This window comes from Camellia sinensis, chromosome 11, assembly GCF_055761805.1.
Source record: "Camellia sinensis isolate YWXY chromosome 11, ASM5576180v1, whole genome shotgun sequence".
Classification (NCBI taxonomy): Eukaryota; Viridiplantae; Streptophyta; class Magnoliopsida; order Ericales; family Theaceae; genus Camellia; species Camellia sinensis.
In genome coordinates, this window is record NC_138971.1 from 177915013 (window position 1) to 177931018 (window position 16006).

Here is a 16006-nt window from a genome sequence, read left to right on the forward strand (position 1 = left end):
GGGAAAAAATTAATTTCCCCTCTCCATTATCAACCTTGAGAGTGAAAGTGGGAGATCCCTGGGAGAGCCTTGCCATTATTCTATTCTCTAGCCATTTTGCCTTCTTCTTCACCCAATCTCTTATCTCCATCATCTCCTTTGTTGTTGTATTCCTAAGTTGAGATTATTGAAGAATCTAAGCCTCTCATCATGTTCTAGAGAATTCGAAATTGTTCTTCAAGGATTTTCGAAGATCTTCGAATTTTCTAACTCTTTTCTTGAACCCTCTCATACAGTATCTTATTATAAATTTTATTATAAATTTTTGTAATATTAATCACAAAATATTTAATATCGCTACAAATTAATATAATGAAATATTTAAAATTTTATGATTGATATTATAAAAATTTATAATTTAATTACGATATTTTTTATTAAGCCAATCTGTGACACATAGCATTAAATAATGTTAGATTTTGTAATACACAATAGCACTTCCCCCATTAACTTTATTTAAAAGAAGAAATAATAAAGTAAAATTTTGAGCGGTGACCCCCAAACCAAGTAAAATTTGAAAATTGAATGTGCACTGCACTACTACGTATTATTATATTATTTAATTGAACTACTCTACTATTATTTATGAATCTTGCTAGTGTGTTTTTTTAAGGCATAAATAAAAGATAATATATTTTTTTTATTAAATTTAATATATTTTATTTAAAGATAAATATTAACAAATGTTTTTTAAACATTGTTAAATATTAATAAATGTATAAAAAGCGTCTTAAAAATATAGAATGTATTGATTTAAATAAAAATGTATTAAATTTAGTAAAAAATATATTATGTTTTTTTATTTTCTTATTGTGTCCTAAAAACACTTATTAGAAAAACCCTTAGATTAATACACTTTTTAATTTTTTTTATATTTAAAAAAAAAAACTTATACATTTTCAAATACGGTAATGCTACGTAGCTCGAAAGAGCTTCCCCGAATTCCTCCCGAAACGAAAACGATGCCGTTTTCGGCGTTTTCACTTTCTTTTTTTTTTCAGAAGAAGAAGAAGAAAATCAGAAGGAAGAAGAAGAAGAGAAGAAGGAGGAGAAGGAGGAGGATGAGGAGGATGAGGGACTGGAGAGGGCCAACAAATTGGGCTGGAGGCGGAGGAGGGGCGGGGGGCGGAGGCGGAGGAGGGGCAAGGGCTGTGAGGTAGAGGCTGCGACGACGATCGGTGGAAGTGGGGCTGCGACGATGGGCAGAGGCGACGGCGGAGGGCTGCAACGGCGGGCGAAGGGGGCTGCGACGACGACCTACCTCCTCTCTCTCTCTCTCTCTTTCTCTCTCTCTCTCTCTCTCCCTCTCCTTCTCCTCTCTCTCTGTTTCAGACCTGCAAGACGAAGAAGAAGAAAAAAAAAAAAAAAAAAGAATGCCCAAAACGACGTCGTTTTGGGCATTCGGGGGATTAGGGGGGGAAAATTCGAGCTACAAATCATTATTCTTTCAAATATTAAACAATGCTCACAAGTGAATTATTAGCATTTGTCATTACTTAGATGTGCGTGAAATATATAATAGTAAGATGTAAACAATTATAAATGATCTAGTGAAATATTTGACTGGACAAAAATTAGAAAAAATAAGCACATACAATAACTTCCCTTGAAAGGAAAATGCCTCGTACCCCCACCGGGGTGACCCTCACAGCCCTCAGTGATTGGTCTGTTTTTCTTTCTTTTTTTTTATCCAATGATCAGCCTCTACGTGTGTGTGGATAGTGGTGGGGGTGGTTGGAGACTAGGGGCCTCAATCAAAGTTGCCCTTGAAATTCAATGAATATATAAGAGTGTACAATATCACATACTACACCCAAAAGAAACTCATTAAATTACTATTTTTTCTAATTTTTGTCAAGTCAAATGTTTCACTAGATCATTTACAATGCTCATAAGTGAATTATTAGCATTTGTCATTACTTAGCCCTCGTTTGGGAATCAGCCCGTTTAATTAAAAAGTCAAAAAGTTATTAAAAAAGTCAAAAAGCCAACAACTCATACCAAAAAGTCAAAGATTCTCTTTTTTCTCTACTTTTTGCATATCTTTTCATAAAAAGCCAAAAAGTCATCCCAAACATACTAGTTTTTTTTAGCTCATATTTTAGCCAAATAGTCAAAGCCTCCGTTTGGGAAGTGGGTAGGCTTTTTGGCTTTTTGGCTTTTTTGACTATTTTAGCCTGGGCTAAAAAGCTTGGTTTGGGAAGGGCTTTTTGGCTTTTTGGCTTTTTTGACTTTTTTTGTGAGAGAAGAGTGTAATGATTATGGGTTGGATGTGATGTTTTGTTTGTTGTGGCTAAAATAGCCTATTTTGTCTTTTGTAGCTATTTTAGCCCCAACCCAACTTGCCAAACACCACCAAAAAGTTACTAAATTAGTATGTTTCCAAACGAGGCCATAGATGTGGGTGAAATATATAAGGAAAAGGGGTTACTGTTGTGCTAAAAGCACAACAATGACTGTAGTGCCTCTATTTGATGTGTATTATGACCTTATTTTTATAATACAAACCGTCATTTTGTAAGATTTGTTAAGTACTTCATGCCTATTAAAAATTATATTAATCGAATATCAATAACTATATGATCGAATAGCATTTTGTTTCTGCTATTTCTCAAAAGAAAAACTTATTATTTATTTTTTTGGTTATCGATCATATAGTTGTTGATATCCGATTAATATGATTTTTGGTAGGTATGAAATACTTAACAAACCCACAAAAACGAATGGTTTGAATTATAAAAATAAAAACATAATACACTTCAAATGGAGACACCACAATCACTACTATGCTTTTAGCACAGCAGTGACCCTTCGCCAATATGTAATAGTAAGATGTAAACAATTATAAATAATCTAGTGAAATATTTGACTTGATAAAAATTAGAAAAAAAATAGTAATTTAATAAGTGTTTTTTGGGTGTACTATGTGATAGGGATTTTTATTAATAAATCTCACTTAGAAGTGTTCTAATCCAAGAAGTTTATAAAAAAAAAATTAAACCCACTTAGTCCCATGTATTTATATTTTTATTTCATAAAGTCAATTTTCTTGATTTACACTATTTTCTTAGACCCTTATGTCCTTATATTTAATATTGATACTTAATGTTGGAAGGGAGGAGAGAGAAGGAAAAGGGCCAAGACATAAGAAATTTCATACACAAATTAAATAATATTGATGTTATTATTTTATATTATTATATAATGTGAATATATTTTTAATTGACAACACATTGAAAATAATGTGGACATTCTCTCTCATCTGATGTGAACGTTCACAACATGTGAACCTTCTTATTTTTAATTGACAACACATTAAAAATAGCGTTCATTATATTTTTAATTGACAACACATTTTTATTCACAACATGTAGTGATGTGAACGTTCACATTCGTATGTTTTGGTATAAATATTCACATCATGTAATTGACAGCACAATGACAAAAATTCATTTCAAATTAATGTGAATATAATGATGTGACTATTCCTTTCAATTACATGATATGAATATTCACATCATGTAATTGACAACACAATGACAAAAATTAATTTTAAATTAATATGAATATAATGACAGTCAACATCCTGATGAATGAAAATTATCAAAACATAATGACAATCAACATTTATAGGGGGCAAGAAAGATTAAGGGTGTTTTGGTTTTCTTATATCAAATAGGATCTAATGGAATAGTAAAAAAAAATATAGATTGGATGGAATAAAACTCTCAAAAAAAAGGATTTATCAAAAAAGCTCCCTATGTGATATTGTACACTCTTATTCATTGAATTTCAAGGGAAGTTATTGGATGTGCTTGAAGTACGGTCACGTAATATTTTAAGAGTATTATGATTAGTAAAAAATATGAGTTTCATAATTTTATGTTAAGTGATTAAAAAATAAGAAAAGATATAATGTATGATAAATTATGAAGGAATATAAACACATGCGGCTATAAGCGCACACAATAATTTTCCAATTTCAAGACACTAAATTAAATGTTTTCCTTTATAAATGGTATATATAGATGACTTGACAGTTACAAAATAAGAAGGATAATTTAATCTTTTTTTTTTTTTTTTTGGCAGAATACGTGGCCTTTATATACGAGTTGAGATCTTCTCCTTGGCCTCTCTCCTTACTTCTCCACTTACAAAGGTAAAAATGTACCTTGAGTTGATCCAATGGTCTAGATTTAGGTGGGAAAAGTAAATTTAAATTTGTTTTATTATTTTCTTATTTTTAAATAGTCAAATCTGAATCATTAGATCAACTCAAAGTATATCTTTACCGTTGCAAGTAGGGAGGCAAAAAGAGAGCCCAAGAAGAGAATCTCAGCTCTTTATATACACTCCTTTTTTTTTTTAAGATGGTTTATATAAACTGTTAGGCCATGTTTTTTTTGGCCTCTTAAAAGAGCGGATTGGATTGACAATCCATGGAGCTCATCAAAAACATGTTTGATTAACCTAAAAATATTATGAGACTATTTAGACTAGCAATCTGTCCAAAGGGTGAGATTAACATACTTATTTATTGGAGAGTTGGGATTGATAATCCAATCCACTTGGATTAAAAAAATTTATTTTTATTTTTTTTCAAATAATTTATTTGTGAAATAAATATTTAAAAAAAATTTATTACCAAAGATTAAGTATAAAAAAATTTACTAAAAAAATGTGATCTTTTGTTTATATTAAATGAATTTTTAAATGATTTTTAAGCAAAATTTATATTTTTTTAAGTGTTTCTAAATTAAGTGTACTTAAAAAGTATTAAAAAATAAGGGAATTTTTTTTAAGGTCCCTGGTATTAAGATTTTATAGTATAAAGGACACTCAATATTTTCATAATGTCTAAGGTCCCTCAACATCGATCTAGAGAAAATTCGACTCAGAAAAAATTTCAAATTTCTCTGGACAAATCACAGAGAAAATCTCACCAAAGAATTTTTCTGGATTTAAGCCAGAGAAATTTCCCTCTTCACTCCAGAGAAATTTACTCAATCCCAGAGAAAATTTCTCCAACCAGTGAAATTCACAGATGACTTTAGTGATTTGATCCAACATTATTCTTATACTACAAAAAGAGACTTGATACAATAACCATATTCATGTCTATATTCTTTATGAATTCAACATACAAAGCAATCCTTGGTCCCTCAAATCAAACTAGAGAAAATTGAATCCAGAGAAAATTGTACCCAGAGAAATTCTCTGGTCTAAACCAGAAAAAATTCAATTCAAATCAGAGAAATTCTCTAATCCAAACCAGAAAAAATTCAATCAAAATGAGAGAAATTCTCTTCAAAATTGAGTGACGTAATGGTAGAATTTGGCCTTGAAAGAAGATGCGACGGTGTACATTACGGGTTCTATTGAAATGAAGCCACCCAATGAGCCGAAATTAAAGTCTTCTTCGATCTTGGTCTTGATTGAGTGAGCTTCTTCTTGTTTTCTTGATTGATTTGCTTCGCTGATCGGAAGATCACACAGTGACAATGCTTCTTCGTCTTCTTCTTCGGTTTCATTTACAATAGATATGGATTGTCGGCCATCTTCGATATAGTTTTACTCGAGAAAGAATAGTTCATTTCTGTGAAGAGAAGAGAAGTAATTTATATATATATAGAGAGAGAAGATATTTGAATATGGAAAGAGAAAGAGAGAGAAAAGTAAATGTCACGCCCCAAACCCGCCCCTAAAAGTTTGGGCATGACCCATTCAGAAATGGACATATAACCTGGTATATATAACATATGGGGCCTTGCCGGAAGCACAAAACATCACAAGTATACTGATACAAACAAACTCCATTGAGCTACTTCTAATATGCCAGGATCTCATACATTACATGCATCATAATAGGCAGATAAGGTCCAAAAATGTCCCTTAACAGTATTTACACAAACACATATACAGACCCAGCCCTATAATCGGGCATGCACAAAGCCATTGAAGTTATATACATACAATCTTATATGGCTAACCAAAAGCAAGCCAATCATCTTAACATACTCCACAAAATAAGTGGCCTCGTATAGTGCCTGGACACACGAAGGTTGACAAAAGAAACCGGGCGTCATGGGCTAGGACTGGCTACCTGGTTGGTTATCTACAGAAACAGACATAACAGAGAGTGAGCTGGGCTCAGTGAATAGTAAAACATAAATAAAACAATGTTTAACTTGAACATAATATTAAAGCGTATGAAAATGCAGAGTTCACATAGTTAGCCTGATTCTGTAATCATTTCATAACGGCCTTAGGCCCAGTCTTGAGCATAAAAGCTTGAAACATCACATCTTAAATCATAATGGCTTGAAGCCCTTGAATAGAGTGGCATAATGCCCTTGAAACACATGGCATGAAAGCCCTTGAAACATATGGCATGAAAGCCCTGAAAAGTTGGCATGAGGCCCTTGAAAGATTGGCATTAAACCCTTGAAAAGTTGGCATGAAGCCCTTGATACAAAGAACTTGTAACATCCTTGAACTTGTAACATACGTGAACTTGTAACAGACTTAAACTTGTAACATACATAAACTTGTAACAACATAAACTTGTAACATACATAAGCTTGTAACAGACTTAAACTTGTAACATATATAAACTTGTAACATGCGTAAACTTGTAACATACGTAAACTTGTAACATATTTGAACCACGGTATTATTACCCCCGGGTAAGGGCCTTGCGCTAAGGATACCTTAAATACCTTTATATAAATGAACAATCATTCAGTGATTCAAAACGTAACATGTTAGGAAATAGGGCGTTTCTTGTCATATCATATTATTATCGTACGCTTAACAAAGATAGAAATAATTCACATTCTCATGAGGGTTACATAAACATGTTAAACTTTTGCCCTTATGTCGTGGTTTCTGAATAATTTCCCATTCACGCGAATACACATAGCTTTCCAATTATTCTGATTCATCGAAGGCATCTACCCTTGATAACCTATAACTGTCTCATATTTACTCAAAATCCGTTCTTCAAGAATGAACATAATTTCTCTTTATTCTTTAAGAAACAGCGTAGTTCACTTGATCTATTAATCAGTAGCCCATAGAAGCATACACCTTTGTTTGATCGTTCGTCTATGTTAACATAGTTGACTTGTAATTAACAAAGTACTAATGGTAATCGTTACACCAGTCACATGAATTAACTTAGTTAATTTAAGTCTAACAAGACATTCCTGATAAATATTAACAAAAGGTAAGCATGTTGTATAGATTGAATGATATCAGAGATACATGCATACCGTGACTCCATAGTGCTTATACGTTCTCTTGGTTCGTCATGAATTACTATAGATATCTTGCACATAACGTTAGTATTCTTTGTCAACAATAAATAAAATGTATTGTGCAAGAATGCCTTTAGATTTTTCAATTAACATACTTGCAAGGAATAGTATGGTAACAATAAAAATCATTAACGTTCATTGAATGTACGACTACTGTACTACTACTCACAGTGGTAGGTCTCTGATAGCGGTGGAACGATGTCCTCGTCTTGACCTACAAACACAATGCACAATGCACATAACAGATTATAAGAATAAAACCAATCTATTTTTATTCCTCACCCAACAGCTATGATGGTTCTAGACTCATTATTCCTCCATCGGTTATAATCCATGCCTCATAAAATAGGAGGAATCGATAGGAGAAAGGTTCAGGCGAAGAAACGGTACAAATTCAGTAAACAGAAAGTGAACAGTCGTCACTAATTTAGGCATAACTATTTTTGTACTTAGAATTTTGGAGTGAGACCACCACCATTGGAAGCTAGACTTCCGGGGCTTGATTTTAGGCTCAAGAATCACTCAAAACAGAGTCCGGATGTAAATGATATGCCTATTCAAAGTTACTCAGCGTAAGCTGAAACAGGGGTGGCCGCTCGTGCGCCCACTTTGGTCGCTCGTGCGGCCCAATTCCGCTCGAGCAGAAGAACCCGATCGCTCGAGCGCCCAAAAATAGAATGAAAACCTATTTTTTTCCCTTTTCTCCGCACGTGCGGCTGGGCCCTGTTTGACAGTTCGAAATTCATACCAAACCCAACTTGGAGAACACTTAGCAAGGTTCAAAATAGATCAATTTAACACAAGAATAAAGCTCAAAATCCCATGAAAAATTAATCATAAATCAACTTAGGTTCTTACTCACTTTAAATTCATGATTCACAATCCAATTCCATGGAGTTCCCAACTTCCTCCCACAAATATACATATACTTAGCCATTTGTTTACATAGATGAGTTCAAATAGATATTTGAAGAAATAAAATGTAAATTCTCACTAATTGGGTCAAAATAATTCCAAATCCACCAAACATAAGAGACATCAATCCAATTAATCACTTAATACATGCTTGACCCTTATTATAAACCCTAACTTACATAACATGGAGGAATTCCTTTTCAAATCAAAGAGAGGGATCAATTAGAAGAGATTAAACATACCTTGAGTTGAATTCCCTATAAACCCTCTTAATTTCTTTCCCAATTCCTTTCTTGTGGAACTCTCTTCTCACTCTCAAATTTTCTTCTCCTCTCACTCTCTCCACGATAATTTCTAAGTCAAATGGTAAAGAGAACATAGGTAGATATAATAGGTGAATAAGACGAAAATTAATTGTTTAATCATTCCAAATTGAAATTTCACAGAAATGCTTATTATTACTTAAAAATTATGCTGATTTCAAATATAAAATCAATATCAGAAAATTAAGTCTCTGAGACTTCCAATTTCTGATTCCAACTTCTTAATTCTGACAGATACTTCTTTAGTAAACAAATATGAATCAATTTTCGTAAGTTTTGCTTAATTAAACCTCATTTCACATGAAATTTCACAGAAAGCAAGTAAATGAGCAAAATAAAGGACCGAAAATATACCAGAAACAGATATGAAGGTCGGGTTATTACAGTAAAGCCGTGGAAGACTGGTAAAGTTAGTAATATAAAACAGTAAATATAGGCAACCCAAATACTGTGCCTGTTTGGCAGAGCTTAATTACAGCTTATTTCAGCTTAATTTAAGCTATTTTGATGTGTTTAGTTTAGCTTATAACTTATAACTTATAGTTTTTTGGAAGTCAGAAATCAGCTTATTCTTTGAGTGGGGCAGGAGATGCTTTAAGAATAAGCTGGAAATCAGTTTAAGCTGAAAGTTATAAGCTATAAGCTGTTGAGGCATAAGCTATAAGCACTTTCTCACAACTTTACCAAACAGGGCCACTATTTGGTTCATTGTTTGGGAGTGAATAGTAGTGTCGAAACAGAGACAGGGCTCGCCATTAATTTAAATGTATGTGTGATATATGAGTGTGAGATAAAGAGACTTTAGATATCATAAAATAATATTATGGATCTCTTTCTTCTATTATTAAAAATGGAAGAGAGGCCTTAGACTCATTTTCCCTAAAAAATAATTATAATATTAAAAAAATATTAATTTTATATATTAATACTATTTATAGTATTACTAATCCGATTAAGTATAAACAAATACTCTTTATCTTACATGTCTAATCTAATACTACTATACTAATAATTTTCTCACTTAATCCTACCGTATTCCTAATCTCCCCCATCCTATGAATCTAAACAACTGAACCATATTGTTGTCGAGTAATGATACATAACTCTAATTTGAGAGTTCTAAATGAAGTTCTGAAAAGGTGGAAGAGAGAGAATAGAGAGATAAAGAGAAGAGTGTGGGCCCCACCTTCATATGAAAATTCTCCACATCATTAAAATTAGAAAAATGTTTGGGGGCCCTAATTCTGTGGCTCAAATATGGTTCAAATGGCCAAAACGACGTCGTTTTGGCCATTTTGGTGTTGTTTTGTACTCAAAACGACGTCGTTTTGACCATTTAAGCTACATTTGAGCCACAAAATTTGGGCCCTCTACCATTGCTATTAAAATTATATTAGAATTCTCAAATTAAAACTCTCAAATATTATTTGAAGACATCAAATGAAAAGTGGCCTTGTTTGTATCCAGACCTTTTGTCCCACACTCCCATTCACTCACCTCTTCCCTATTCGTTTCTCGGACAAACACTCCTGTCTCCGTGTTTTTTCCCTCCCTTAGATTTCGAATTTTGAAAAAACAAATGGGTTGTGTTTCGTCGACTCTGCTCAACCACGACGACGATTTCAGCCAAATCGGAAGCTCATCGCTGGGTCACCACATCGTCTCTCTCACCTCCACCACCTATGGCCTCTTATCCCTCGACCCTCCTCCTCCCTCCTCCGACTCCCACACCACTCCTCCTCCTCGGATCACCCTCGGCTCACTCTTCCCAAGCCCACTCTCCGAACCCAGATCCCTCCGTTTCGAACCCCCAGAGGTCATCAACTCCTGGGAGCTCATGGCCGGACTCGACCCCATCACCGACAGCTTCCGATTCTCTCCCCTCCCCCAAACACCACCCCCCAGACCCTTTCCCCCATTCAAAGATCACAACAACAAAGAAAACTCAATCCCTAACTTTCCTGTTCGTTCCGTCGACAAATCAAGAGTTCTGAAGCCGTTAAACGACCAAGTCCGGCGACCAGCGTCTAAGTACTCGCTAGATGGGTTTGAGAAGCTGTGCCCACCAAACGGGGAAAACAGAGTGGTCATCTACACGACCACACTGAGGGGAGTAAGGCAGACATTCGAGGCGTGCAATGCGGTGAGGATGGCGATGGAAGGACTTGGCGTGTTGGTGTGCGAGAGGGACATATCGATGGACAGAGGGTTCAGAGAGGAGCTGACAGAGCTAATGAAGGGGAAAGAAAGCAGCAGCAGCAGCCAATTGGTTCCCCCTAGGGTGTTTGTGAAAGGGAGGTATGTGGGTGGAGTTGAAGAGGTTATGAGGATTGTGGAAGATGGTTGTTTAGGGGAATTGCTGGAAGGTTTGCCTAAATTGAAGGTTGGGTCCGTTTGTGAGGGCTGTGGGGGTGTTAGGTTCTTGCCCTGTTTTAGCTGTAATGGGAGTTGTAAGATGGTAATGGTAGTGAAAGAAGAGATGAGCATGAGCACCCAAAACCAGGGCAAGACTGTTGTGGTGAGGTGCCCTGATTGTAATGAAAATGGTTTGGTTCTCTGCCCCATCTGTAGCTGATCCAAGTACTCAACTGTGAGGCTTCTTCTTCTTCAGGGTCGGTTTTCTATGTCCTTCATTTCTATTGTTGATGAACAGAAATGATATATGTATTTTCAAAAAAAATAATATTTATTGTGTGATGTGGAATTAAATTTGATATGATATTAATTATATTTAGAATGAATTTGATATGAGCATTTTAAATTGTCAAATTCTAATGCTCCATTTAGTTAGGGATTTGAAAAATGAAAATGAAAATGAAAAAGATATGTAAATATAAATAAAATATATTTATATTTCACTTAGTTTCACACTCTTTTTTTTTTTTTCAAATTTTTTTTTCAAATTTTTTCACCAAATCTAACACGTAAGCGTATCATTAGCTTTGTTGATTATAAACTTGGCAGCTCATAATTGGTGTCATAATAGTATATTCTTAACACTTTATTCGGTCTTATCATGCACTCACTTCACCAATGGATTGATTAGATCTGTTTCTATATTCATAATACTCCCTCCGTCCCAAAATAATAGTCCCTTTTGGGAAATTTAATTTTTTTTAGTAGTACAATTATTGCATTTGAAAAAAGTTGATTTTTCAAAATTACCCTTTTGATAGTATATTTTTTGGGAATATCAATGTATAATTGTACTTTTTATATTGTTTATTAATTTAAAAGAAGGGCAAAATAGGAAATTTACATTATCTTTGTACTTGATTTTTGAAGAGGGACTAATATTTTGGGACAATAAAAAATGGAATAAGGGACTAATATTTTGGGACGGAGGGAGTATGACCTTCTTATGATAAAATGCAAAATCTTAATTTTATGGCCTCAGGAACAAGTTCTTTGTTTAATTGCAAAAAAAAAAAAAAAAAAAAAAGAAGAGAAATTTAGCTATAAATCCCTTTTACCTTTCTTTTATTGTTAAAAGGATTAAGAAAAAAATTATATTTTTTAAACCCCCTCATAATTATAAAGTCTTTCCTAAAGGACAAAATTTATTATTTAAATATTTTATATGACTATTATACCCTTAACTAATTCTTCCCACTCTCTTCCCCACCCTCTTATACTTGATTGGTTCGAGTTAATCCACTGTTTTGCAGTCCTCATTATCGGAAAGGCGGTGGAATAAGAATCTGATTTTCATGTTCATCGTTGTCAGGAGCTTTTCATACTCGTCTAAATATGCAGGCCACTCCATGCTAAACTTTCTTTTTGCTTTTGATAATTTCTCGAGAAACAAACAAGCCAAATATACAAAGCACCAACCAGATCAAGAGCTTTATATATATATATACTTCCGAAATTGAACTTAAATAGACCTTGAAAGTATAATTCTCTCTTTTCCTTCTCTCTTCCATTCCTAGGGTTTGGATTGAATTCGTTCGGAGCTCTCGTGATTTCAACCAAAACTGTGAATATATCTCTATATATATATCTATATATATGTGTGTGTTTGTGTGTTTTGAGATTTGAATTATTTGTGTGTTTTGAGATTTGAATTCGAATATATATATATATATATATCTACATATTTCGATCTCTAATCTATATATATGTGTATTTTGAGTCTTTAAGATCGCAGATTTGAATGATTGCATAGATCGGTCTCGGCGATCATTTGATTCGAACTCAAAAGCTCAAAGATGTAAAGTAAAATCTGAAAAATCTGTGTATGAAAAATCTCAAGATGTTTGAAAGCTCAAAGTTTCAAAAATCTGAAAAATCTGTAAAATCTGAAGAACCGGGGTATGAAAAATTGATATTTCTCTAAAATTTTCAGATTATAGGCCTGATTCAAGGATTATAAGTATGATTCAATGTTTTTCAAAGTAAACATCGATTGATTCAAGGATTATAGGCCTGATTCAAAGCTCATAGCTCAAAGTTCCATCGATTTTTCAGAGTAAACATCAAATTTCATTTGATAGAACCAGAGTAAAATTTTACTCTGGTTCTATTGCTCTATTTTTTTCATTTGATAGAACCAGAGTAAAATTTTACTTTTATACAGAGTAAAATTTTACTTTTAGCTTCAAAGTCTTACAGTTTACTTATTTTTCAGAGTAAAATTTTACTTTTAGTTTCAGAATGTAAAATTTTACTCTGAAATACATAGTGAAAATGTAGAGAGAATGATGCTTCAGAGTCTTACAGTTTACTTATTTTTCAGAGTAAAATTTTACTTTTATACAGAGTAAAATTTTACTTTTAGTTTCAGAGTGTAAAATTTTACTTTCATTCAGAGTAAAATTTTACTCTGAAATACATAGTGAAAATGTCTTAATAGGAGAGCTGATAGATATCAGGGGGTTTGAAAGTATTTATATAATTCTTGTCCTTTTAAAAGAAAAATTAGATAATGAGAGGACTATGATCAAATTCCAAAAAAAAAAAAAAAAATCAGTACATGGCATTATTTCAAAGCTAAAAGTCAAATTAATGCCTTACTTTACAAAGCAAAAAAGAATCATACCAAGATGATATTCTACTTTCATAACCTTCTATCTTAATTTTTTTGATTTTCCTATCCCGAGATACCGCAGTAATTAATTTATATCTTGAACATTTTTACATGACTCAATAATTGGAGTTTGGCTCGTTGCCATTTTCAGTTGAATTGAAAGATCCTCCCATCCAATTTAATTGAGTGACACGTGTTTATTTTTAGAGTTTTGCTACATCCTCTATTTTAAGTGCATTTTTAATAAGGTGACAAATAATTTTGAAAGGAGAGAGAAAATTTTGAAGAAAATTAATCGATATTTTTTGTCACATCATTAGAGGTGCAATTAGAAATGTTAAAATAAGGGATAAAATATTTCTCTTATTTCATTGAGTGGTTAGAATTAAAACACATTAAGGCCAAGTTTGGCATATGGCTAAAAAGTCAACAAGTTACTCAAAAAGTTAAAAAATTATCACTATTCATTAAAAGTCAAAAATTACGGCTGCATAACTCTCAATTTTAATTTTTTCCTACACACTAATTTATAGAATTTTTTAATACATATTTTTCTATAAAAAGTTAAAAAGTTAACTCAAATAATCATATTTTTTTATCAATTTTTTAATCTAAAAAATCAAAAAATACACTTATTTAGGACATTCCAAACAATCCTTAAATAACTTCTTTTTTATAAATGCATTTTTCATTGGACGATCCTCTAATTCAAGTAGAATTGGAGAAGAGTTAAGTTTGGTTTGGAATGTTCTAAAAAAGTATATTTTTTATCTTTTTATGAAAAGATGTGTAAAAAAGTAAAAAGGTGATGTGATAGAAAAAAGATAAAAAAATAAAAATATAAATTATATAAGTTATGCCAAATCAGGGCTTAGACTCCGTCACCTGTTTCACGTTCACCACTATTAAATAAGATTGAGGAAGTGGAGCCAAATTCCGATAGATTGTGATTGTTTTAAAATTAAAGAATAAAAAATTATACTTTAATCACCTATGAAAGTATTTATATCCTTACATGAGGTCATGGACATAATATTTATCCACTTATCCACCATATATAAATATGGAAATGAGGAAAATGCACCCACTGTCTCCTAATCAAGTAAGGAAAATGAGTAAAAGTATTAATTAGTGTCATCACTAATGATGTGACAGTGAATCTCATTCACTGTGACAATGTGTGTTGTGTCTGTTTTGTTTGTTTTTTCTTTTTTTGTTTTCCACCTCATTAATAGTAGGTTAAAACTACCAAATTAAAAGTCTCTTGCATGATTGAATTGACCACTGACTAAGCAAATTAGGAAGGGGGACGTGCTTCCTTTCCTAGTAAATGCTTATATTTTTTTCTTTTCTTTTTTTTTTTGGAATGTTATATTATACAATACAACAAAGAGAATTTTATGCATCCTTAATTACATCATTTTTTTATATAGTTATTATCAATTTTCTTTTTTATTTATGATATTATTTTGAGATGTTTGATTATGTCTCATGTAGTGTTTGGTATGACTTTTTTTTTTCTTAATTATGACTTAAAAAGTATAGAATTATATTATTTTTCTTCTTTAATTATAACATGCGTATGAAATATGTGTACTGTGGGGATATATTTTTTAGTACCAACACGTGGCAAGGTGACGCCGACGTGTCAGCCGAGGTGCCACGTATCCTGGTCATGACGCTGAGGTTATCTCGGCGAGGCCGAGGTTATCTCCAAAGATATCAGAATCCGAGATAAGCGGATAAGGCACAAGAGTCCTGAAATGTGAGAAGATTTCAGTTTGGATTAAGATAAGACTCTTAGAGAGTTTATCCTAATTCAACTGGGAGTCCAAGATTAGTAGTAATCCTAAGTCCATTAGAGTTAGGCTTCTATTGGGACTAAGATTGTGTTGGCTATAAAAGGAAGGCACCCCCGTGGGTCTAAGGTACGCAATTTATATTCTGTCTAGTGAGATTTGCACTATTGATTATCTTTGAGAGATATACTGACTTGATCGTCGGAGTGCCCCCGGGTGGACGAACCACCGTCGGAATCTTCTCTTTCTGTTACAGGTTAGCTAGGTGTCATCTATTCTGTCAGTGTTCTCCAGCTGAATACTGAGTTGGGCAGTGTGATCGGAAAATCACTCGCACAATTTGGCGCCGTCTGTGGGAAAGAAAGTAGAATAGATGGCCAGTAACGGACAGAAGGAAAAGATTGGGGACGACACTCCTACTGGGAGTGAGAGACCTATTACCCTTAATGGCGAATGAGACAGGCCCAATGCAGAAACTCATGAGCAAGCTCACAGAGTAAAAGACGTCAGCCAGACTAGCAACATACCAAAGAAACCTGATTGAAGTAAGTACTACAACGAGGACGACCTGCAGGTTTGGAA

The 16006-nt window shown here is 33.2% G+C and overlaps 1 protein-coding gene across 1 annotated transcript; it reads left to right on the forward strand.

Moving 5' to 3' along the window:
- The first annotated feature begins 10061 nt into the window (after positions 1-10061).
- On the forward strand, positions 10062-11337 carry LOC114277802 (Glutaredoxin family protein). The gene has a single exon (XM_028219747.2). The coding sequence runs from the start codon at positions 10176-10178 to the stop codon at positions 11169-11171; it is 996 nt and encodes a 331-aa protein (XP_028075548.2). The 5' UTR covers positions 10062-10175; the 3' UTR covers positions 11172-11337.
- The last annotated feature ends 4669 nt before the right edge of the window (positions 11338-16006 follow it).